Below are 23,225 nucleotides of genomic sequence, written 5' to 3'. Positions count from 1 at the left end.
AACAAGGAAAAAACTACTCTGTACTGCACTGTGGAAGGCAAGACTGCTCCCTGATGAGGCCCTGTGAGCCTCACTAAGGCTACTGTGTTAGTAAGATTTGTAGACCCACAGAAAGAAAAAGGTCGGGCAAACAGGATAGCCAGACTTGCTGATAAGAAGAGCCCTGGGTAAACAGGTTTGGTTCTGAGGACCCGGAAGCTGAGAACAAAAGACCACGTGAGACAGTACAGAATCACATGAAGAAGAATCTACAAGCATACAGACCACTTATGGACCAGATATCAGTCCTCCATCTCCATTTATCTGCTGAGGAGCCAGGCCCAGTAACAGGACTGGAGAAACAGCTGCAAGCCAGCTCGCCCTCAAAGTGCCCCTGAATTCAGCAAGAAAGATGGTGTTTGATGAATAATCCCAGAGACACTGAACAGGAGGCTTGAGTGCTATGACAAAGAGGAGAGGCAGGGAGGCCAGAGGTAGGATATGTAATTCTAACCCCTAAAGTGGAGGGAGTAGAGCCTGAAGCATGTTAGTAATAATAAGACGGCACAGGACATGGGAAGATTCCCCAAGCATCTATCCCTCAAACCTCATGAAAGTTCACTGTCAATTAGGTCCCCAAAATATACTCATGGACCAGATGGTGAAATGTGAGCTTCAAGCTAATATCCTTGATCCCATCCCCTCCGCCCCCCAGTATTAGGGACGGAAGTCAGGGCCTTAGCTAGGCCAAGCAAGTGTTCTATCATAGACCTCTAATTTTCATTTTCAGCTCTCTTTTCATTTTTTAACTTTGAAACAGATTCTTGTTAAGATGCCCTGCTGGCCCTGAGCGTCCCTGCCTCAAGAAGCTGGGATTACAGCCTGTGCCACCAGACAGAGCTTAACTGATTCTTTGGCTTTTCTGTATTTGTTTTGCCTCACTTTGTGGTACTAAGGATTGAACTTAAGATCTTAAGAAGCTTGGCAAGTGCTCTACCACCGACCTAGATCTCCAAACCACACAACTGGTTTTTAATGACTGCTGTCTATGTGGGAAGCTTAACTACAAAGGAACTCAAATCTTGGTCTTTTCCTCTTCTAGTATGTTAATGAGTATCTTTATTAAATGATACTTATTTATCATACTTTGGGTTAACAGAAGTTTGAAATTAACAGCAAATATTAAGAAATAAACAAGAGCACAGGAGATTTTTTTAAAGGATAAAAAAATTAGACAATGTACTACCATATCAAGTTTAATTAAACGTGTAATAAATAGGTCTTTGCACAGGGTCCATAAAAAGCATTCACTAGACAGATAAACAATGGCCTAAGGTGACCTGGCTCGCAGAGTCCTAACACACATCTATAGTGCCCAAAGGAGGCACTAAACATACAGTTACTATAGGTACAGCACTGTATTCTCCAAATCTTATTTTCCTCAAGAGATACCATGCTTAAAGAAAAAAAAAATAGAGAGAGAGAGACACCATGCTTTAAGCAAGATGTGGACAAGCTAGAGATGTGAAAGGCAAATACCTGAAGGGGTAGGATTGAGCCTGGCTATAGACATACAGGTGAGAGGATATGCAATGAGGGCATCTAAGAGCCCTTGGGATTCTGGCTGCAGATGAACCCAAAGTAATGAAATAGCTGGAGTCAGAAAGCAGAGTAAGGAGCAAAGAACCTTCTCGAGATCTTGCCAGTGGGACACCAGACTGCATCTAGGTGACGGTCAGTCTCAGGAGAGTTTCTTCAGATGTGAACCGGGTGAAGCTCTACCTCTGAGACATGTTCTCAATCACCCATCTTCCTGTCCTTTCCTGCGTGCTCTAGGCTATGGTGTGCAAAGAATGGCTGAAGAATGTTGGCTCTTAGTTGCTCATCCCCAGTCAATAGCAAACCTAATTCCCTTAGGGCTCTTGATTCTGACTGGCTTATCTCCTAGAAAAACCATACATGTGGAATATTTTTTGACACTGTAAATATATGTCACTATGATTGGTTTAATAAAGAAGCCAACTGGCCAACAGCTGAACAGGACAAAGTTAGGTACAAGAACCAAACTGAGAATGCTGGGAAGAAGAAGGGCAGAGTCAGAGAAGTAACGAGCAGACACAGAGAGAAGCAAGATGGGCATACCATACTGAGAAAAGGTACCAAGCCACATGGTAAAGCATAGATAAGAAATATGAGTTAATTTTAAATGTAAGAGTTTAGTAATAAGCCTAAGCTATTGGCCAAGCATTTACAATTAGGACTCTGAATGGTTATTCGAGAGCAGCTGCTGGCACAAGAAAACCCCACATACACATCCAGGTTGTAGGAGCAACAGCAAGATATTTACTGCCCCAAAAGTCAGCAAAAGCAGGACCCCAGTTTCCAATTCTAAAAAGCCTGGTGGCCTGGTTAGTAAGGTGCTGCTGGTTCTCTTCTTGGGAGAAGCAGGGTATGGTCAGAGCAGAGACCCTTGCAAGGCAGGCAAGTCCGGCCGTTAGGGACCATTTACTAGTCAGTATAGTCCAAGTCCCTTTCTCTGAATTTTTTCACATATTTTAAACTTTAATTAATTCACTTTTTCTTGTTTATGTATATATTTATGTGAATATGGGCACACATATGCCACGGCACATATATGGAATTCATAGGTCAACCTTGGGTAGTTACATAATCCAGGCTGGCCTTTAACTCATAGAAACCATCTTGCCTCAGCTCCTGAGTGCTGGGATTTCAGGTGGATGCTACATCTAGCATGTTCTTTCTCTTTCCTCCCCCAAATCCATTTTGTTTGTATGGTGCTCTTAAGTCTAGACTGGCCTCAAACCCTTTATATAGCTGAGGATGGCCTTGAACTTCTGTTCTACCAGCCTCCTTCCCTCTAGTGCTGGAATCACAGGCATTCAGCACCATGAACAGCTCAAGTTCTAACATTAAGTTTCTATATACAGAACAGCTCCTTTCCAGGAACCCATCAGACCCGCAATTTCCCACCACTAAATTCCTTCACTCCACCTGCCTAACATTCCACTAGTCTGGCTCCTTCCTCACCTTTTTCTTCTCCAAGTGCACCACCACCCAATGTCCTGCTGGACCTCCATCCCATCTCTAGCATTAATCTCCAGGTGCTTACCTTTTCTCCTGGCCCCCTTTTCCAGTTCATCTCTCCATTTCTCTCTGGATGCATCCCTCCATTTCTCCCCGGATTTTTATTTGTAACTCTGTCAACACTGCCAGAGTTCTGTCCCTATTTGACTCCTTCCCATTTACCTTCTGTCTGACAGCCCTCACTGTTACTTTCAGTACCCCACTATCAGAAGAGCTGGGCCAGGTTATAGGCATGCAAACCCTAATCCAAACCACAACCACTGATAACTACACTTAGGGTCCTCAAACTTTTTCTCCATCAAGCACAACCGACAAGACAGGCCAGGATCATGACTAGAATGTGCTGCTCTCAGCAACCATCCTGGGCTCATCCAGTAAATGCTGCTGAAGGGACAGGTTAACAACGGGCATGCCTGTTGCCTTCCATTCACCTGAAAGGGCTCCAATGGCTGGAAGTGACTGCAGTCCCCCAGAGCTGCGCAGAGGCTCCATGATACTACTTTGACTTCAAGGCCTGCCTTTGAGCTTCTCATCAATCAAAGTGGCTCCACAGGCCAGACCCTCCAAGGTCTCCTATGCACCTACCAAGGCTGTGGCCATTCTTGGTGTAGAAGCAGGTGCCGTTGATGAGGTTGACACAACAGCCGATCACATCCCCTGTGGTGAATGTGGGACCATAGGGCTGGCCCGTCCCCGAGGAGCAGAAGGAATGTCCATCATCGCCATGGTAACCATAGGAATGTTTGTCCCAACCTGTGGGGAAGAGAGCAGCAATAGCTTAAAATCTGTACTTGATAGAAAGCTCTGAAGGTCTCAATTATATTGCCAGGCCCCTTGCCCATCTTAGCCAGCACTCAGGGGTATGGTCTTTCACAGAGCTCCCTATGGACATGGTCTTGCTAAACTGCACACATATTCTGAGAGTCCACCAGATCATTACCTCTGAGGAGCTGAGGCAAGAGCTGAAAGGGACTCACCAGAAGACAAACGCAAAACGAGAAGCCTCACGGAGCAGTGGTGGTGCACACCTTTAATCCTAGAACTTGGGAGGCAGAGGAAGGCGGATCTGTGTGAGTTCGAGGCCAGCCTAGTCTACAAGAGCAAGTTCCAGGACAGGCTCCAAAGCTACAGAGAAACCCTGTCTCGAAAACAAAAACAAAAAAAAAGGAAAAGAAAAGAAAGAAAACAAAGGGTGGGGGAAAGTCTTAGTCTCATGAAGGAGCAGGCTAGAATTTAGGAAGTCTATACTGGTGGGTTGTTTTGTTTTTCAGGCAGGATCTCATCAAGTCCACAATCTTCTCAGATTCACTATGTAGCTGAAGCTAGTCTTGAACTTCTGATCCTCCTACCTCCACGTCCTAAGTACTAGGATTCCAGAGAGCAGCAGCATGCCCAGCTGTTAAAAATATGTATGCGTGTTTTGATGGAGCGGTGGTGGTACACACCTTTAATCTCCGCATTTGGGAGGCAGAGACAAGCAACTCTCTGTGAGTTCAAGGCCAGCCTGGTCTACCGAATGAGTTCCCAGGACTGGTTCCGAAGCTACTGGAGAAACCCTGCCTTGAAAAACAAACAAAGAAACAAACAAAAAAGTATATGTGTTTTAACTGGGGAGTAATTTAATCTTTTCTTTTTGGTGGTACTAGGGATTGGGGATTGAACTAAGAATCTTGGGAATGCTAGGCAGGCACTTCAACATTTGGCTCTACTAATTCTTTTTTTATATTTTATTTTTATGTATTTATTTAGCCTTTTTTTGTGTGTGTGTGACAGAGTTTCTCTGTGTAGCCCAAGCTGTTGGTTTTAAATTCACGGAGATCCACCTGTCTCTGCCTCCAGAGTGCTGTTTAATTTACATTTTATTTTTGCTTGTTTGTTTATGTTTCTTCGAGACAGGGTTTCTCTGTACATCTCTGGCTGTTCTGGAACTCACTGTAGACCAAGCTGGCCTCACCTGTGCTAAGTATACTATAATACTGACTATACTACTGGCTCCTCAGCTGTACTAAGCATACTATAATACTGACTATGCTACTGGCTCCTCTTCCATTTTAGCAGTACAATTCAAATTAGCTTTAACAAATGTATTGTGTTACCACCAAGACAGAAGACTGTAGCCAAGTGTAATAGTGCATGCCTTTAATCCCAGTACTTCAGAGGCAGAAAGGCAGGTGGATCTCTGAATTCTGGGTCTGTGCCTGATCTATTCTAAAGAGCTGTAGGCCAAGGACTGGAGAGATGTCTCAGAGCTTAAGAGACATCTTAAGCTGCTCTTCCAAAGGTCCTGAGTTCAATTCCCAGCAACCACATGGTGGTTCACAACCATCTGTAATGAGATCTGGTGCCCTCTTCTGGCATACAGGCATACACGCAGGCAGCACACTGTATGCATAATAAATTAAGTTAAAAAAAAAAAGAGTTCCAGGGCTGGCTACAGAGTGAAACACTGTCTCAAATTACAATAAAAATGGGGGGGGGGGCTGGAGAGATGGCTCAGTGGCTGAGAGAACTTGCTGCTCTTGCAAAGGACCCAGCACCCACTAAGCAGCTCAAGGAATCTGATTCTCTCTTCTGGTACTGTATACACATGATACACATACACGTGTAGGAAAACACTCAGGTGTATAAAATTGAAAACAATTAAGTTTTGTTTGGTTTTGGTTTTCTGTGTATCTCTGGCTGTCCTGGAACTCACTCTGTAGAGCAGGCTGGCTTTGAACTCACAGAGATTCACCTGCTTCTGCCTCCCAGGATGCTGGGATTAAAAGCGTGCACCTGGCTATAAATAAGGTATTTTTAAACCCCAGAATGGTATGTATTTCCTCAGGAACAGGAGCTACAATGGTAGGGTGGCAGGGTGGTTTGGAGACAGCATGCACCTTTCCCCTCCTCCCCTCTGCCACTGAATAATTAACAAAAGCCGCTCCTGGAAGTTGGCAAAGGGCGAGGGAATGTGGAAGGAGCAGAGAAGACAGATAACATGTAAGTAAGTAAACAAACAAACAAAGAAACAAACAAGAAATACCTGGTAGAGACTAGAGAGACGGCCCAGTGATTTAAGAGCACTGGCTACTTTTCCAGAGGACATGGGTTCAATTTCAGCATCCATATGGCAGTTGACAATCATCTCTAGCTCCAGTTCCAAGAGACCCAAAGTCCTTCTCCTGGCACTGCATGCAGACATCATATATTCCCGCAAACACTCACACACATTGAGCAGAGTTCTACATGCCAAGAAGACCAGAGGGAAAGACATTCTGGGCGAAGGGAATATGATCAGTTCATCTGAGCGAAACAAATCTCCACAGGTAGTTAGAAAGATAGCAGCTCTCAAAATCCCTTGCAGCCACTGTTCTAACCTCATGAGAAAGTCAGTTTAGGAGCCTAAAGCAGGGAATAGAGACAAAAGACACAAAGAGCCCCGTGGAACATCTGGGTACCTGAGACTGGGCACCTGTTTGCCCCGCCAGGGGTCAGTGGGCCATGCTGGTCAGAGATAGGTTCTCTTCCTTAATGCAGTTAAGTTCTCTGACAACAGCAGCCCTATTTAAGCATCCTTTGTCCACAGAACCTAACATCTGGTTCATGTAGGAGCTTAGTGGTAGAGTCTGTCTAGCACACGTGAGGCGCCACATATAAAGACTAACAGTGAAGGTTTTTGCACTTTAGAAAGAGACCTACAGCCAGGTGGCAGACATGACTCTGCCCCAACACACAGCTTCATTCCTCTGGCTCTCCATTCCTCATCTATGAAACAAGGCAGAGTATGCAATATCCCTAGAAGCTTGAGAGTCATCTATGGTGCTAAGTCCCCTACCTACTTAGGGGACTAGTAGTCATGCTTAAGTAAGCCCCCTCCTACCCAGCACCCACTCCTGAAGACTACTACACTCTTTCCCACTCGTGCCTAAAGCCAACAGCATGCACACTCGTCCTTCTCTAGATGAGCCTGGTATATAGTTGGGTATGTGTCTAGTAATGAGATTTGCCATTCCTGCTATAAGACCACAGACATGAAGGCCAGTGATAGACTGCTTGCCTAGCATGCTTAAAACCCTTCTGGGTTTGATGTTCAGCAACGCAAAACAAAGACTAAAGACAGCTGTTTCAAAGGACAGCAGGACATAAAAGTCATAAGAGTTCAGGCTCTGCAGGGAATCACATCCAGTTAGCTCGGATTCAGAAAGACGGGCTGTAAATGGAGACAATACTCTTAACAGAAAGCCTCCCAACTCACCATCCCTCCTTCTCCAAGGAAATTAGGTATTGCTACTCTCAAGGGAACTGATTTCACGGGCACCCCAACAGGAAAGTCAATGTCAGGGTGCCCTGCCACACATCAGGTACTTACCAGAAGCCAATAACACAAAGGGAGGGCAAGCTATATTCAGTCCAGAAGGCTCCATGTGTACAGTTTAGGAACCCCAGTACCACCCACTTCCCCTGACTCATCATCAAACTGGGAAGACCTAACACATAAATACAGGGTGGCTGAGGAAGTGGTTATTGTTTTGGCATCCCCAGACACCATGCATGGGACATCCCAGAGGTGAGGGACTCTCCATGGGAGTGTCAGGGCTCCAGCACGACTGTTCTGGGAGCCCACCCCTGCCACTCCCATCCACCAGGACACATCAAGAGCTTCAGTCTCAAAGTATCAGGGAGGGGAAGACTACTGCCAAACCACATCATCAGTGCATTAGGTCAAAACTCTGAGGGGGCTGGAGAGATGGCTCAGTGGTTAAGAGCATTGCCTGCTCTTCCAGAGGTCCTGAGTTCAATTCCCGACAACCACATGGTGGCTCACAACCATCTGTAATGAGGTCTGGTGCCCTCATTTATAAATATATAAAAAAAAATAAAATAAAACTCTGGAAGGTGGCCTAGGCTGGGGCTGCCCACTAGGGCCCAGCCCAATGCTTACCCCCAAAGCTAGCCTGAGCCTATGTCTTCAAACCAGTTATTTTCCCACATCCCACTCAATAGTGGAGTTTGGGGTCAGAGGACTTGATTTGATTTCAGTTGAGGTCTCACTGTGTTGCCCAAACATCTTACTGACTCAGTATTTCAGTCTGAATGCCAACTCTTGCACTCAGCTCCTGAGTCCACTCGGCTGCATATCTTTCAGGTATAGCATGATTCAGTGGGACTGAGCATGAGGTACAAGTCACAGGAAGTATTTCTAGTAAGGTTCTTTCCTCTCACCGCGACCTTGAACATCAGCTTAGCAATCACACCTGGGTGCTCTGCATCTCTAGTTCCCTCCTGTGAAGGGTCCACTAGCACAAGACCCAGGCCCACTAGCAGAAGACCCAGGCCCACTCTGTTCTTAGTTGTTCACGGCCCTTATAGAACATGCAGCATTCAAGAGCCATGCCCAGTGGCTCTCAAAATCGCACTCTTGGACCTGTTGTGGGAAGGAATGTGCTGGGCTGGCTGGCCAGGGGGTTTCCCAAGCCTGAGGCTACTAAGACAGCCAAGCATCAGTAGCTGGGCTGTCCCACAAGAGTAGCCATCAGTGCTGAGACATTCCATCCAGAAGTCTGGCAGACATGCTTTCTCTATACCCCCAACTATCTTAAAAACCTCAACGGAACCAGTGTGCAACAGATAGAAAATGGCTAATGGGAAAGCAGGTGGGTCTTGTTTCCATTCAGTAGATGCTGAGGTAACAGAACAAGTCCATCACAAACAGCATTCTGCAGTCACACCACCCCCGTGGCCATTAATATGAGCTTTGGGAATCTTGGGCCATGGAACTCTAAAGGCTCTGGCAGCTTCGGGCAGAAAAGGAAACAGTAACCCAAGGGCAGAATCTTCATGGTGGCCCTGCATGGAAACCGTGTTAAAGAGGGAAAGGAAACACAAAACAAAACAAAATCTCTGTAAGTAGCTAATGGACCTGGGTAAGGTAAGCCTTTCCACAAGCTCCTGGACCCTCCACTGAAAAGGGTCTGAGAGTTAAATTTGAAGCCATGGGAAGGAAAGGGAAGATACAGCCGGCATCTGCATAAAAGGGGGCTTTTAGGACTGGAGAGATGGCTCAGTGGTTAAGAGCACTGGCTGCTCTTACAGAGAACCCAGTTCAATTCCCAGCACCCACGTGGCAGCTCACAACCATCTGTACATTCTGATACACAGTTCTGATACATTCTTCAGGCCTCCACAGACACTGCATGCACACAGTGCACAGACATTCATTCATGCAGGCAAAACGCCCATACACATATAAACAAATATCTTAAAAAAAAAAAAAGGAAGAAACACATCTTGTTTGTGTCATCATCCTGGTATTCAGGAAAGACCTAGAAATGTCCACGAGGGTCTGGCTAGCTCTAGGCTTAAATGGTGGCATCTGTCTCACCTGGGTGAGTTATTTTTCTACACCCAGAGTCCCTAGGGAAAGCTGGGTTTGTCAGACCCTGAACCATGTTAAAGAAAAGGGATGGCACTGTTCCGTACAATGGGGGTGTGTGGGCTCAACTCCCAGGACTAATGTCTCTCTAGGGTTGAATCTGGCTTCTGCTCATTTCCCAAAGGGCTTCTTTCAAATCTCTGGGAAAGCTAATGGATGGGTGAAGCCTGACCTTGTGCACACCCCCAAACCCTAAGAGGTGCAGGTGAGTTCCTCAAAGGTGGCCCAGACACCACTATCTTTTGATCCACATCTCTATACAGAGTGCCAGTTGTAAGGGTTGGAGCAGCAACTGGTCCCTACTCTGCTCTAGCCTGATGTGGCCCTAGTCTCAGAGCACACCCAAGAATCTTTGCTTTCAAATGCTAACAAACTCAAATTTTAGAGCTGTCAATAAGATCCCTTATCTCAAAGGTCAAACTTGCCCTGAAAAAAAATACAGTATCCTTTTTTTTTGAGATGGAATCTTGCTTTGTTGTTCAGGCTGATCTTGAACTCCTGGCCTCAAGTGATCCTCCTGCCTTGGCCTCTTAAGTAGCTAGAACTACAGTCTATTCTGTGCTCAGCTTGAAAAATACACTTGTTGCTTAGACAGTTTCTCACTCTGTAGCACAAATCTAGAACTCAAAGTGATCCTCCTGCTTTGGCTTCCCAAGTGCTTTTACAGGCATGAACCAGCACACCGAAACCAGTCTAAGTCTAGCATGTTTACAGAACGAATGCTACAATGAGCCCCAGTGCCTAGTAATAAGAATTTCCAGGTCTAACAGAGTAGCCTTCAAAAGGCTGCCAAACACACAGGTGATGGCAGTAGCCCTTGGAAAAGGAGTTCACCCAGGTCATGGGGCCAAGGGCACTGCTAGACTTGAGCATAACCACAGGGAAATGAGAAACGGAGGCTCTCATCTGAGCCATGCTCCTCCCTTGGGGACCACCCACCACCACATGAACCATCAGGATTTCTGACCAGTTCCCCACCTCTGCCAAAACACCTGTATTCTGCACTGTTCTGTAACCCTGTTGCCAAGCTCCAAGGCTTCTGGGCATCTACATCATCCATTCAGGACACTTTCCAAGGACATCTCAGAGAGAGGAGAAAGAAAAAAGGCAACAATGGGTCAGGCAGTGCCAGGCTTTTAAGCCCCAACCTCTTTTCTTATAGTGCTGGTCCTGGGCAGCTGCTCAGTGGTTCAGAGAATTTCCTAACTGATCCCTTTTACAGGGTAACAACCCATTAGCTTCTTCTCCAGCAGGCTCAGCTAGGCACTGGCTTGGGAGGCATGGACAGGACTGCAATACTAACGGGAAGTATGGCTCCCAGTTTCTGTGCCCAGGGAGTCTGCTACAGTGAGGAGGAAGGACATGCAAAATCTTAGTAAGGCCCTGAAGTTCAACTCATCCAGCTGGAGAGAAGCACAGTTTCCCTCCCAGGGGGCTTGGCAAACCCTTACAAAACACTAGCTCCTGAGAGGAAAGATGTTCCAGAGAGACAATGGCTGAACAAAAGACCTGGTGGATGCTGGTCAACTAATGAGCAGCAAGGGTCCCAGCTTACACGAAGTAGGAAAGAATAATTTCTGTTTGGAGGAACACACAAGCAGCATTTCCAGACTAGTAGAAACCCACCCACATGGCAGCAATACCTGGAACGTCAGCTGTGTCCCACCATCCGCTCTAGTATTTACTTTAGATACTTTCCACTGCTTGAGTTGCACCCTTACTTAGGAAGGTAGAGAGGAAGGATATTGAACATCCTGTTATGTATTCTCCCTCTCACGTGAGCCTGGCACAGACCCTCCTAAGTGTGTGCAGATGTGACAGATGAGCTATTTACAGAATGTGGCCCAACTATACGAGGCAGCTCTCCTAAGGGGATATCCTGCTGATGGCGGGCTTGGAAAGGTGTTCCAGTACTTTCCACCATCGACTGCTCCAGCCTGTGCCCTCCCCCATCTCAGTCCCCAGCCCAGGCCTGGGCAGCAGCTGCTCCAGCAGATATACTTCCCAATCCCTAACCATCATCCTTCCAGATATTCCTCTCCAACAATTAAGGAAAACAGGTCTCAGTGGGTCTGAATTCTCCTCTGTGGGGTTGTAACAAAGTAATGTATGCAGCACCATGAGAACGGCCATCCTACTACAGAAAAGGTAAGTCAGACAATGCCAGAAACCCAGCTCTTTGCAGATGGACCTCCTTTCAACACAGCATGAGTTTCCCTGGCTCCATCTGAGGCACGGGGCACAGAAGCAACATCTGTCTGTCCCACAACTCTCAAAGCACCCATACATGGACGAGGCCCAACCCTGCTCTCCATCCACACAATCCTGCTTTCTTCATCCAGCTTCCTCAGTCTAGGGATCCCTGCCCTTTCCTGCTAGTTCTCCAGAACACGGGTGGGGCAGCAGGCAGCTGCACTCACCTGTCAGTAAATCATTCAGCCTCGCCTCTGAGTCAGTTCGCCCAGGGTTCCGACATTCTTATTTTGGAGCCACACCTGTTCCCTGGTTTCACGCGAAAGGAAACTAAAGAACACCTTGTAAGAGATAACAAAACTTCCACATCTTCCAACAGAAACTTCTGACAGTGTAACCAAGACACTCCCAGTGCTCTCAAGACACTGAGCAGCAGAGCCTCGTGAGGGAGGGAGGAGTTCCTGCTATCATCAGTGAGTCCCACAGTGCCATCTCTCTGCCCCAACAGCCTGGAAGGCGAAGATGCTCCACTGAGCCAGTAACCTACAAAAACACACTAGAAGCATCAGCATCCTGACCATGGTCTCAGTGGTTCACACTACTACTCCTGCTAGGACAGTCTACACTCAAGTGCAGAAGACAAGCACTCGAGGGGAAAGTACAGTTTCCTTTCTTTTTTCTTTCTCCCCCTCCCTTGAGACAGGGTCTCTCTGTTATGTAGTCCTGGCTGTCCTGGAACTCACTATGTAGATCAGGGTGCCTTGAGCTCACAGAGATCCACCTGCCTCTGTCTCCCAAATGCTGGGATTAAATGCATGGGCCACTCTGCCCTGCTTCAGAAAGTAGTTTCCTTGAAAGCTAACTCCAACCTATATGCAAACACAGGAGAAGTTTAAATGTACAGTTGCTCCTTTTTTTTTTTCATGTAGAGAAAATTTACCTTTTCTAACAAGAGATATACTTCTACTCCTTTTTGAGAGATATTTTGAGATTCCTATCTAGGACCCTCCCTACAAAAGAATTAATCTTCAATCCTTATAACCACCACCCTAGATATTTATAAGCTAATATATCCCTTCCATTTTACAAATGGAGAAACTAACAAACCAAGCAATTAAGTAATCATTCTAGGTAACAAAGCTGCAAGAATGCAAAAGCAGACAATGTGGCTTCCCAGCCGATGGCCTTAGTCACTGGGCCATACAGTTTCACAAGTCAACCATACAGCCCTCAAGATTTTCCAGGCTGACAAGATGTCTGCTGTAAACCTGGTAAGTAGAGTTCAATCCCTAAGACTCAAAGGGTAGAAGAGAACTGGCCACTGCAAGTTGTCCTATGGCCAACATGCACCACACATTTGTGCCTTCACATACACAAACGAACACACACAATCAATTATTAATGTAAGATCTGCTTTCCTACATGACCAAATGTGAGCCAGCTCTCAGTTCGGTAACTCTGAGCCCTGTTAGTGCAAGGTGGAAGAGCTCCATCACAATCAATGCCACAGTTCTTAAGGCATTGGGGGTAGGCGGAGCTCCAAACCAAGGCTCATCCAAGCTCAAGGCTTTCGGGTCAAGAGAACCTGATGCAAAACTGGCTCCAAAACCACAGGTGACTTCTGAAGTTCATCATGTTGAGGCAAAGCACAGCAAAGAACAAGAATAATTTCAACCCAAAGCCATTATCAAGGCCCTCTATGCACTCTGTATGAGTCATGATTAAAAGATGTATTCCACAGCCAGGCTGTGGTGGCACACACCTCAGATTCCAACACTCATGAGGCAGAGGCAGGTGGATCTCTGTGAACCCAAAGCCAGACTGTTTACATAACGAGTTCCAGGATAGCCAGGGCTACACAGTAAGAGACTTTGTCCAAGTCATATGGAGCCTACAACCTAATTAAGGACATGATAAATGTTGAGTCACACAAGGCATGGTGACAAGTGTCATCAGGGAGACAGGCAGAGCTGAAGGGACCAAGCAAGACTGAACTAGGGTCAAGAGGAAGGGCATTCCCAAGGCAAGCATAATCAGTGTCTGCCAGTGGCAGACGTACGTTGGCAGCATGTCTAAGGTGCCCCACAGCCCCGAGGCTGTGTAGTATGTGCAGGGGGCAGAGATATTTGAAGAAGAAGCAGAGGAAGAAATGGTCCTCTCAGCAGCAGGAGCAGGCAGGGGCACAGAGGTGAAGAAACCAGTAAGGTCATGGACAAAGAAAGAACAGAGAAAGCGGCAGAAGCATGGGATGAGATCAGCGGAGACCCCACAGGCTACTCTAGGAGTCAGGGGCTGTCGGCAGAGCAAGAAGCACACGGGGACCTGGTCCTTGCAAGAAAACTTCCATTTAGAGAAAGCAAGTTCACTTTCTGCCCAGCCTTAAGAAAAGAACCGAGCTTTCTATGGGATAATTTACTTTAAAATGGAGTGGAATGAGCGCAGTGATCTGATTCTCTCAGCTAGGAGGTCCCCTGGCTGCCCTCACGCTGCCCTTTCGGGGCCTGGCCAAGCCCAACCAACCACTCAGAGGCCACAGGACTCCTCTTAAGGAAGACCAATACTGCTGCCACCACCTCTCCAGGCCCTTCACTCAGCGACTGTACATTACTAAGATAGTAGATCCTGGGGACCAGAGAAACAGGAATCAGGGTAGAGAAGGAGAAGAGTCTGTCAGGCGTATACCGGTTCTGGATGGTTTCAAACACTAGATCAGGGCCACACGAAAATGATGCCTATCCACACCTGCAATACTCCTTCCTCACAAGCATTTTTTACAAGGCTGAAAGGCAGTATTAGGAGCTGAGGACCATGTATTTCTCTACAGTAGCAACAGCAGGGTAGACAGGCCTCGGCTCCTTAGTTAACATCTTCTCTCTGACTGACTTTGACAAGAGCCGCTCTCAGCCTGTTTCTAATGTACCTGAGATTCCGCATCAAAACAGCCATTTTTTAACTTAAAAAAACCATTTTTCTTTTTTTATTTTAAATTTTTTTATTGATAAAAGGAGGATAAAGAAAAGAAAAAAAAAACAAATTTCCCCCTCCTCCCACCAGCCTCCCATTTCCCTCCCCCTCCTCCCACTCTTCTCCCCCTCCTCCCACTCTTCTCCCCCTCCTCCCACCCCTCTCCCCTTCCCCCCACTCCTCTCCCCCTCCCTTTCCAGTCCAAAGAGCAGTCATGGTTCCCTGCCCTGTGGTAAGTCCTAGGTCCTCCCCCCTCCATCCATATCTAGGAAGGTGAACATCCAGACTGGCTAGGCTCCCACCAAGCCAGCACATTGCGTAGGATCAAAACCGCGTGCCAATGTCCTTGGCGTCTCATCAGCCCTCATTGTTCGCCATGTTCTGAGAGTCCAGTTTTATATGCCCTTCAATGGAAGAATGGATGAAGAAAGTATGGAATATATACACACTAGAGTACTACGCTGCGGTAAAAAACAATGACTTCTCGAATTTTGCATGCAAATGGATGGAAATAGAAAACACTATCCTGAGTGAGGTATCCCAGACCCAAAAAGATGAACATGGGATGTACTCACTCATAATTGGTTTCTAGCCATAAATAGGGCTCACGGAGTCTACAATAGGCGAATCTAAAGAAGCTAAGTAAGAAGGTGAACCCAAGGAAAAACATATAGTTATCCTCTTGGATAAGGGAAGTAGACAAAATTGCCGGGGAGAAAAGTGGGATCTTGGGGGTGGGGTGGGAAGGGGGTAAGGGGAGATGGGGAGAGAAAAGGTAGAAGGGAAGGAGGGGGGACTTGGGGAAACAGGAGGATCGGGATAAAGGAAGGTTGGATAGGGGAGCACGGAACCACAATTCTTAGTTAAGGGACCCACTTTAGGGTGGGCAGGAGACTTGACCCTAGAGGGGCTCCCAGGTGCCCAAGCTGAGGTCCCCAGTTAGTTCCCTGGGCAGCTGAGGATAGGGAACCTGAAATGACCTTACCCTAGAGCAATACTGACGAATATATTGCATATCATCCTAGAACTCGCATCTGGCAATGGATGGAGATAGAGACAGAGACCCACACTGGAGCACTGGACTGAGCTCCCAAGGTCCCAATGAGGAGCAGAAAGAGTGAGAACATGAGCAAGGATGTCGGGACCACGAGGAGTGCACCCACCCACTGAGACAGTGGAGATGATCTACTGGGAGCTCACCAAGGCCAGCTGGACTGTTACCAGAAAAACCATTTTTCTTTTTAAAAATTTTCTGGGCAGTAGTGGCACACATCTTTAATCCTAGCACTTGGAAGGCGAAGGCAGAAGAGTTCAAGGCCAGTCTGATCTACAGCATGAGATCCAAGACAGCCAGCGCTACACAGAGAAACCCCTGACTAATTAATAAATAATAGTAAATAAAGGCAGGTGGATCTCCGTGAGTTCAAGGCCAGCCTGGTCTACAAAATGAGTTCCAGGATGACCATGGGTGTTATGCAGAGAAATTCTGTCTCAAAAAAACCACACACACAAATAAATAAAATTTGAGACAGCACTCACATAGCACAGGCTGCCTCAAAACTCATTACATAGCCAAGATAACTAAATTTCTGCTTCATCAGGCCTCTTCCTCCCAGAGTGTTGGGACTATATAGGTACGCATCACCATAGCCCATGGGCTTCTGCATGGCTGGGGATCAAATGTTTTGCATGCTGGGCAAACAAACACCCCACCAACTGAGCTACAGCCCCATGCTTAGTGAAAGATTTCTGAAAGCAATGGTCAGCAACTCTCTGGAGATACGCTAACAGCTTGCAGAGCAACTGTCTAAAACACAAGTCTTGCTCAATTACTTCTCAAAGAACTAGTCAGTCATTCCATCTTCTCAGGTTTTTTTTTTTGTTTTTTTTTTTTTTAGCTTAAGGATTAGCTATTACCATCTTCTCCTCATTAATCTTGTCCAAGTCACTTCATGAAGTTCTAGCCACTGAGACAAGTTTGTCTCTTTATACCTGTCCTTCCAAGCTGTACTATGGTTTCCTCAAAACACCCAAGACAATCCATATTCCTTATTGGACCGTGTCAACCATACAGCCCAATCCCCATTGGCCTTACCCATTCCCTCGTGACTCAGCTCTTGAATCCTCCATCAGGATCTTTATTCTACCTAGAACGTTCTTCCCCATCTGATCCTCCCTCCCCACTTGTTATCACCACTCCTGGCCTGACTCTCCCTCATCCCTTAGTCTCCAGCCTGGACAGCTGCCTCAGGAAGGTCTGACCCTAGCACACTTTCACCACACTCTAGCGGGCTTCAAGGAACCTACCAGTGTAAAGTGCCCATGAGGAGTTCTCGACTACACGACTACATGTTCCTTCCTACTGGTCAGATTTCACAGGGCGGGGAGGCTGTGTCTGTTTACCTCGGGACCAGACTCAGCACCTGTCACAGAGCGCCTGTACGGTGCACTATGAGGGCCTCACGTTATAAAAAATGAGATGCTCCCTGTAAAGCATCCGGTACAGAGAGCGCCTAAAACACAAGGATTCCAGAGCAAAGGGCCTGGGCCACTTGTTCTCTGGTCCCACCACAGCTGCTCCCACACACCAGAACAGCTTTCCAACCTTCCCATGGAAAAAGAGACCTGTCTGGTGATACTTCTCCAGAAGCTCCACAGCACAAGGAGCTAGGGTAGCTATTATTCATACCCAGACCCTGCTCTAGAGTAGACAGGCCTGTGAAGGGATGATGGGACCTGCCCTGACAAGTTTCCCTTAAATACTGGAAAGGCTAGCCTGCAGGGGCTAAGCCCAGGGCCTTCTTGGCCCAGGATCAAGGGTGATCCTTTTCATTCCAGTGGCCTCTTTCAGGATGAGAGTAATGTCTGCTACCACTTCTAAATGCTGAAGCAGCAGCCTGACACTGCAATTCCAGGCAAGTTGCCAGGACATAAGAAGGGAGGGTACTCCACTCCCACAGCCAGCCAGAGGGCTCGGTGCATCCCTCACGTCACAGTTCTGATCCCTGTGAAGGGTTTCCGTCTGTCTGTCTAGAACAGGGTTTCACTTACACAGTCCAAGCTGATATAGGACAGGCTGGCTTCGAACTCAGAGATCCACCTATCTCTGCTGGGATAAACTCAGGAGCCATCAGGCCTGGCTATTTGTTTTTCATCTGAAGAACATTTCACTTTATAGCCTAATCTGGCTGAGAACTCACTAGCCTCCTGCTTCAGGTTCCTGACAGATGTGTGCTAGCACATACAGTCCTGGATGAGTTCTTGTACTTTGTTGAGACTCCCAACGGGTACCTGGATATCCATGGCTCCCCAGAAAGGAGTAACTAAGCCCCACTTCCTAGTCCTCCCTCTGTATTGAGCATAATCCATACACCCATCTCCAGGTCACCTGCAAACAAAAGCACAAAAGACCTTAACTACACGCTGAGAACAAACCCCGCACTCACAAACCCAACATGCTTTGATTTCTCACCCAAACAGCCCTCAAAACAAAACAAAATGCTTTCTCTAAGACTTATTGACTCCTAAGTTTTGTTGTTGTTTGTTTTGTTTTGTGTGTATGCTGTTCAGGAAGAGGGATGCATGCACTTGTCAATGTGGGTACACCTGCATGCAGGAGAATACATGCACAGCAGGCAGTACTGGAAGAGGGATGCATGTACTTGTCAACGTGGGTACACCTGCATGCAGGTGAATACATGCACAGAAGGCAGTGGGCAGAGCTCAACCCTGGATGTCTTTACTCAGTCACTCATCTTTTCTATTTTGAGACAGGGTCTCCTGCTGAACCTTTGAGGCAGGGTCTGCCTCACCTAGCTTGTCTAGTCTGTGCATTTTAGGGATTTGCCTGTTGACACACACACACCACAGCACTGGGGTTACATATGTCTGCTCCCACACCCAGTTTTTACGTGGGTTCTGAAGATTCAAATTCAGATCTTGAAGCTTGTGTAGCAGGCAATTTACCAACTGAGCCACATCTCCAGCCCACCTAAGCTTTTCTTTTCTTATTTTCTTCTGGTTTTTAGTTTTTCAAGATAAAGTTTCTCTGTGTAGCCCTAGCTGTCCTGGAACTAGCTCTCGCAGACCAGGCTGGCCTCAAACTCACAGAGATCTGCCTGTCTCTGTCTTCCGAGTGCTGGGATTAAAGGTGTGCGCCACCACAGCCCAGTCTAGCTGTTTTTCTAAACTTGAAAACAGGAAATAATCTATATAGGTTGAGTGGTATATGTGAAGCAGTAGAGTTAGCAAGTGCAAGATCCTGGGCCCAACTCCCATCACCACCCTCAAAAAGAAAAAGTAATCTTCATATACAGCCATCAACATAAGGACCTCTCCCAATGACCTAGCAGGAGTTTTTTCAAACAAACCAGATATATTCTGTTATCTCAGTATACACACATTTAAAACATAACTGCCTACTTTCGGGGATGGGCAGTACTGGGGACCAAACCCACAACCTCATTACTGAGATCCCATTCCACTTAGGAGTAAATGCTTCCAGTTACTATCTTAGGGTGAGAAAATAGTCTTTATGTAAACTATAATCGACTACTTGTTACAGTTCCCTGACCAGCTGAATTTTCTAAAGTTCTTACTGCCCAAGAGCCCCAGCTTCAATTCCTCTGGTTCTCCTTCCTCTACACGGAGTTAGGGTGAATTAGTTGGTTAGCATCTTGCCTATACAAATCAATTCTGTAGCCCCCCTCCCCTCCCAGCTGCTTATTGAAGAAGGAGAAGGTGGAGGAGACCACCATCACCGTTCTCCCCCAGGGAACCATGCACCCCGTCAGAAAACATGTATGTTTACTCACAGGGACAGCCATTCCCGTGTCATCGTTCAGATCTAAGCCTCAATATCGGCCAAACAAACGACCAAGAAGCAGGATTCACAACCTCTACGACTGTCTCTCCCTTCATTAAACATTCCTGCACCAGCTGGGCTGGTGGTGCGCACGCCTTTAATCCCAGCACTGGGGGGGAGAGAGGGGGATGATCTCTGAGAGTTCAAGGCCAGCCTGGTTCAAGGAGAGAGTTCCGGAACAGCCAGGGTGGTAACACAGAGAAACCCTATCTTAGAAAAGAAAGAAAGAAAGAAAGAAAGAAAGAAAGAAAGAAAGAAAGAAAGAAAGAAAGAAAGAAAAGAAAGAAAGAAAGAAAAGGAAGAAAGAGAGAGAAACAAACAAAATATGACCAACCACTAAGCAAACTTAGTCTGGCTAAGACACCATTAGTTTCTGCTGGGCATGGAAACACATACCTATCATCCCAGGACTCAGAGAACTCAAGAGGCTAAGGTAGGCAAAAGTCTAGTTTGAAACCAGCTTGGGATACATAGTGAGACCATATTTCAGAACAAAACAAAAGCAGCAACAACAATAATTACAATAAATTAAAAATGGAGAGATATATGCCATTTCTGGTTTGGAAGACTTATTTTCAGTGAAATTAAGGTTTCCTATGCTAACACATGGATTTTGTGTATGCATTACAAATTTTTCTAAAGATTTATTTATTATGTATACAACATTTTGCCTCTATGTATGTCTGCAGGCCAGAAGAGGGCGCCAGATGGTTGTGAGCCACCATGTGATTGCTGGGAATTGAACTCAGGTCCTCTGGAAGAACAGTCAATGCTCTTAACCACTGAGCCATTTCTCCAGCCCTACAAATTTAAAATGTCAATATGGTCAGGTGGTGGTGATGCATGCTTTTAATCCAAGTGCAGGTGGATCTCTGTGAATTTGAGGCCAATCTGTCTACAAAGCTAGTTCCAGGACAGCTAAGGCTACATAGAGAAACCCTGTCTCAAAAAACCACCAAAAAAAAAAAAAGAAAGAAAGAAAGAAAGAAAGAAAGAAAGAGAAAAAATGTCAGTACAGCATTTTGGAACAGTTAATTAAAATTTTGTTTGTTGAGCTTGCTAGTTCCAAACTGGTCTAGCCCAAAATTGGGTGTGGTAGTACAGGCTCATAATGAAGGCTTACTCGGAGACAGGAGAATCAGAGTTCAAGATCACTCAGCTATATAGTGAGATTGAGGCTAGCTTGGTATACATGAGACTCTGCTTTCCTATCTCCTGTTCCCCCAGAAAAGGTTTATTATAGACAAATATAAAAACTCTGACATCTTTACTATATTAAAATATTAACACCCCTCCCTAAACAACACTGGAAGAAATAACAAGCAGTCTGCACAAAGATGTTTCTAAGACTGGTCAAAAGAGCAAACCCTGCTGAGTAGATAGCTCAGTGGGAGAGCATTTGCCTAGGATATTCAAGGTCCTAGGTTCAATACCCCAGGAGAATAAAATTTTTAATTTTTTAATTTAAAGAAAAATATCCAGGCATTGTGTGGTAAGCCTGTAATCCCAGCAGAGAGAAAGGTTGGAAGACTGAGTTCAAGGCCAGCCTGTCTCAAAACAAACCCCTTCCCCCATGAATACATATTTCCAGTAGGCAGAAAAGTTTGTAGTTATAGTATATGCAAACAAATTGGCTTCACTGGGTCCACTAATGGTGAACAAACACCGAACATGACCATCAAGTATATATGTACACACTGATCTCAAAAGGGATATCTGAGTGGGGTGTAGTTGCATATGTCTTGAATACCAGCACCTGGGAGACAGAGACGGGTGGGCCTCTATGTGTTTAAGGCCAGCTTGTCTACAAGACAGCCAGAAAAACATAATAGAGGGACCCTATCTCAAGGGGAAAAAAAAAACCTAAGCCAGGAGGTGGTCATGCACACCTTCAGCCCCTGCAGTTGGAAGGCAGAGAAAGGTGGATCTCTCTGAGATTGACGCCAGCCTGCTTTAGGGTGAGTTCCAGGATAGCCAACGCTACTCAAAGAAACCCTGTCTTGGGAAAAAAAAAATTAAACAAGTAAATATTCATAAAGCTTTGAGTCTATGTGGACAAGTGAGCACTGGCTACAGAAACAGATGCTCACCAGGTGGCCAGCAGGCCAGAAGATATATTATCTCTCAAACATCTCATCTAAAGGTAATAACAAAGACTCAAAATTTGGACCCAGCCAAAGCCATTACCAGTCTCCTCCCATCAATCACATATCCAAACAACCCAATTAGTCTTCAAGGGCCTCTTGGAAATCAAAAACAGTGGGCAGGAAGGCTACCATACCTACCCTGCCTCCCTGCCAAAACACCTGCAAGGAGTTTGGGGTCTAACTTTTAACAAATGATGACGTTTTCAGTTTAAAGAACATATATTCAACACACACACACCCCACACACAGAGCAATCTCAGAAAGGTTGAAAGCACACTCTTGTATTCTAACCTTCCAAACGCAGCAGTAAATTGAACAATGATAGACCAGCCCACTGTCATACCCGGGAAGAAACCCTCCACTCTAGCCATATACTGCCCTAAGCTAGATCTGCATCCTAGGCAAGTCAGGAGTGTCCATCCTTCCCAAGAAGCCCTACCTAGAATCAGTCTGATTATTTCCAACCATGGAATTATCAGGCAGAGTTCAGATATGGTGGGGAACAATCAAGATAGCAGTCAGAGTAGAAATGAGGGCAAGGGAAGCAGGGCGTGGTGGTGCCCATCTATGATGCCAACACTTGGGAAGCAGAGGCAGGAAAAATCTCAAATTCAAGGCTAGCTTGAGCTATACAACTAGACTCTGTCTCCAACAACAAAATCTCTTTTCTCCACTACCAGAACAGTACAAAAGTTCAAAAATCACACTGAAAGCAAGAAACCGATCTGTGTAAGAGCTAAAAAGTTAGGCTACATCTAACTTACAGATTCTGATTAATAACACAAAAGTTTGCTTTCCACCACATTAAAGCAAAAAGACAAAAAGAGAAAAGCCAAATTCCTGAAAATTAGTTGAATTCAGAGCAAGTCTAGATTGCATTTGAAATCAGTCTGTTGTCGACAACTCCGTGGTGAGTGAGGATGGGAGCTGTTAGGAAAGGGCACTGAAGTGCGCTCCCTCTTTAGAAAAGCCAGCTGTCTTCCGTGGCACCAGCACAAGGAATCCAAGGCAAAACCACCAGGACACTACTTGCCTCTGTGATGGTATCAGGGCAGCTCATGTCATGCCACCTCTGCCACTTAAGGCAAACACCACCTGGAAGCTCTTAGGGTAGGCTCTGTCTCCACAGCCGTGCCCTAGCAGAACGAGGAATGAACAGCGGGGCCGAAAACAACTGGAAGCATGGAAGACTAGTAGAGGAGGACCAGATGCAGAACCCAGAATACTTCACTAATCTGAAGCCGCTGTGAACTCACAGCTACAAATCCAAATATCTTAATCACATCTCTTATTTATTCAGAATTCACCTCAACCAGGTTCCACGTGGGAAACCACTTAAAGACTTTGATCTTTAATGTGGTGAAGTAACAAGCAATGAAGGAGCCAGGCTTGGCAATACATGCCTCCTGGCACATGCCTGAGTCCCGGGCTGACAACAGCCAATGGGAATGAGGGTTACTGAGGCGTAGCCCCAAGGCGATTAAGGTCAGGTCACTTCATTTAACAAACAGTAAACAGTCCAAATTCCATGAGGGACGACACTTGTCAATCTTTTTTA

At 46.1% G+C, this 23,225-nt stretch overlaps 1 protein-coding gene across 2 annotated transcripts in view; it reads right to left on the bottom strand.

The window, feature by feature from the left end:
• Positions 1 to 23,225, bottom strand: part of Ranbp10 (RAN binding protein 10) — a 61,327-nt gene that overhangs the window by 14,691 nt on the left and 23,411 nt on the right. For both annotated transcript variants that reach the window (XM_075977145.1, XM_075977148.1), the window contains one exon: positions 3,670 to 3,837. In XM_075977145.1, coding sequence (XP_075833260.1) covers positions 3,670 to 3,837 — 168 coding nt within the window. The remainder of the gene's footprint in view (positions 1 to 3,669; positions 3,838 to 23,225) is intronic.

The sequence above is a fragment of the Microtus pennsylvanicus genome, chromosome 6 (genome assembly GCF_037038515.1).
Source record: "Microtus pennsylvanicus isolate mMicPen1 chromosome 6, mMicPen1.hap1, whole genome shotgun sequence".
Classification (NCBI taxonomy): domain Eukaryota; kingdom Metazoa; phylum Chordata; class Mammalia; order Rodentia; family Cricetidae; genus Microtus; species Microtus pennsylvanicus.
Note: the sequence above shows the minus strand (reverse complement) of the source record. Positions and strands in the feature narration are given on the sequence as shown.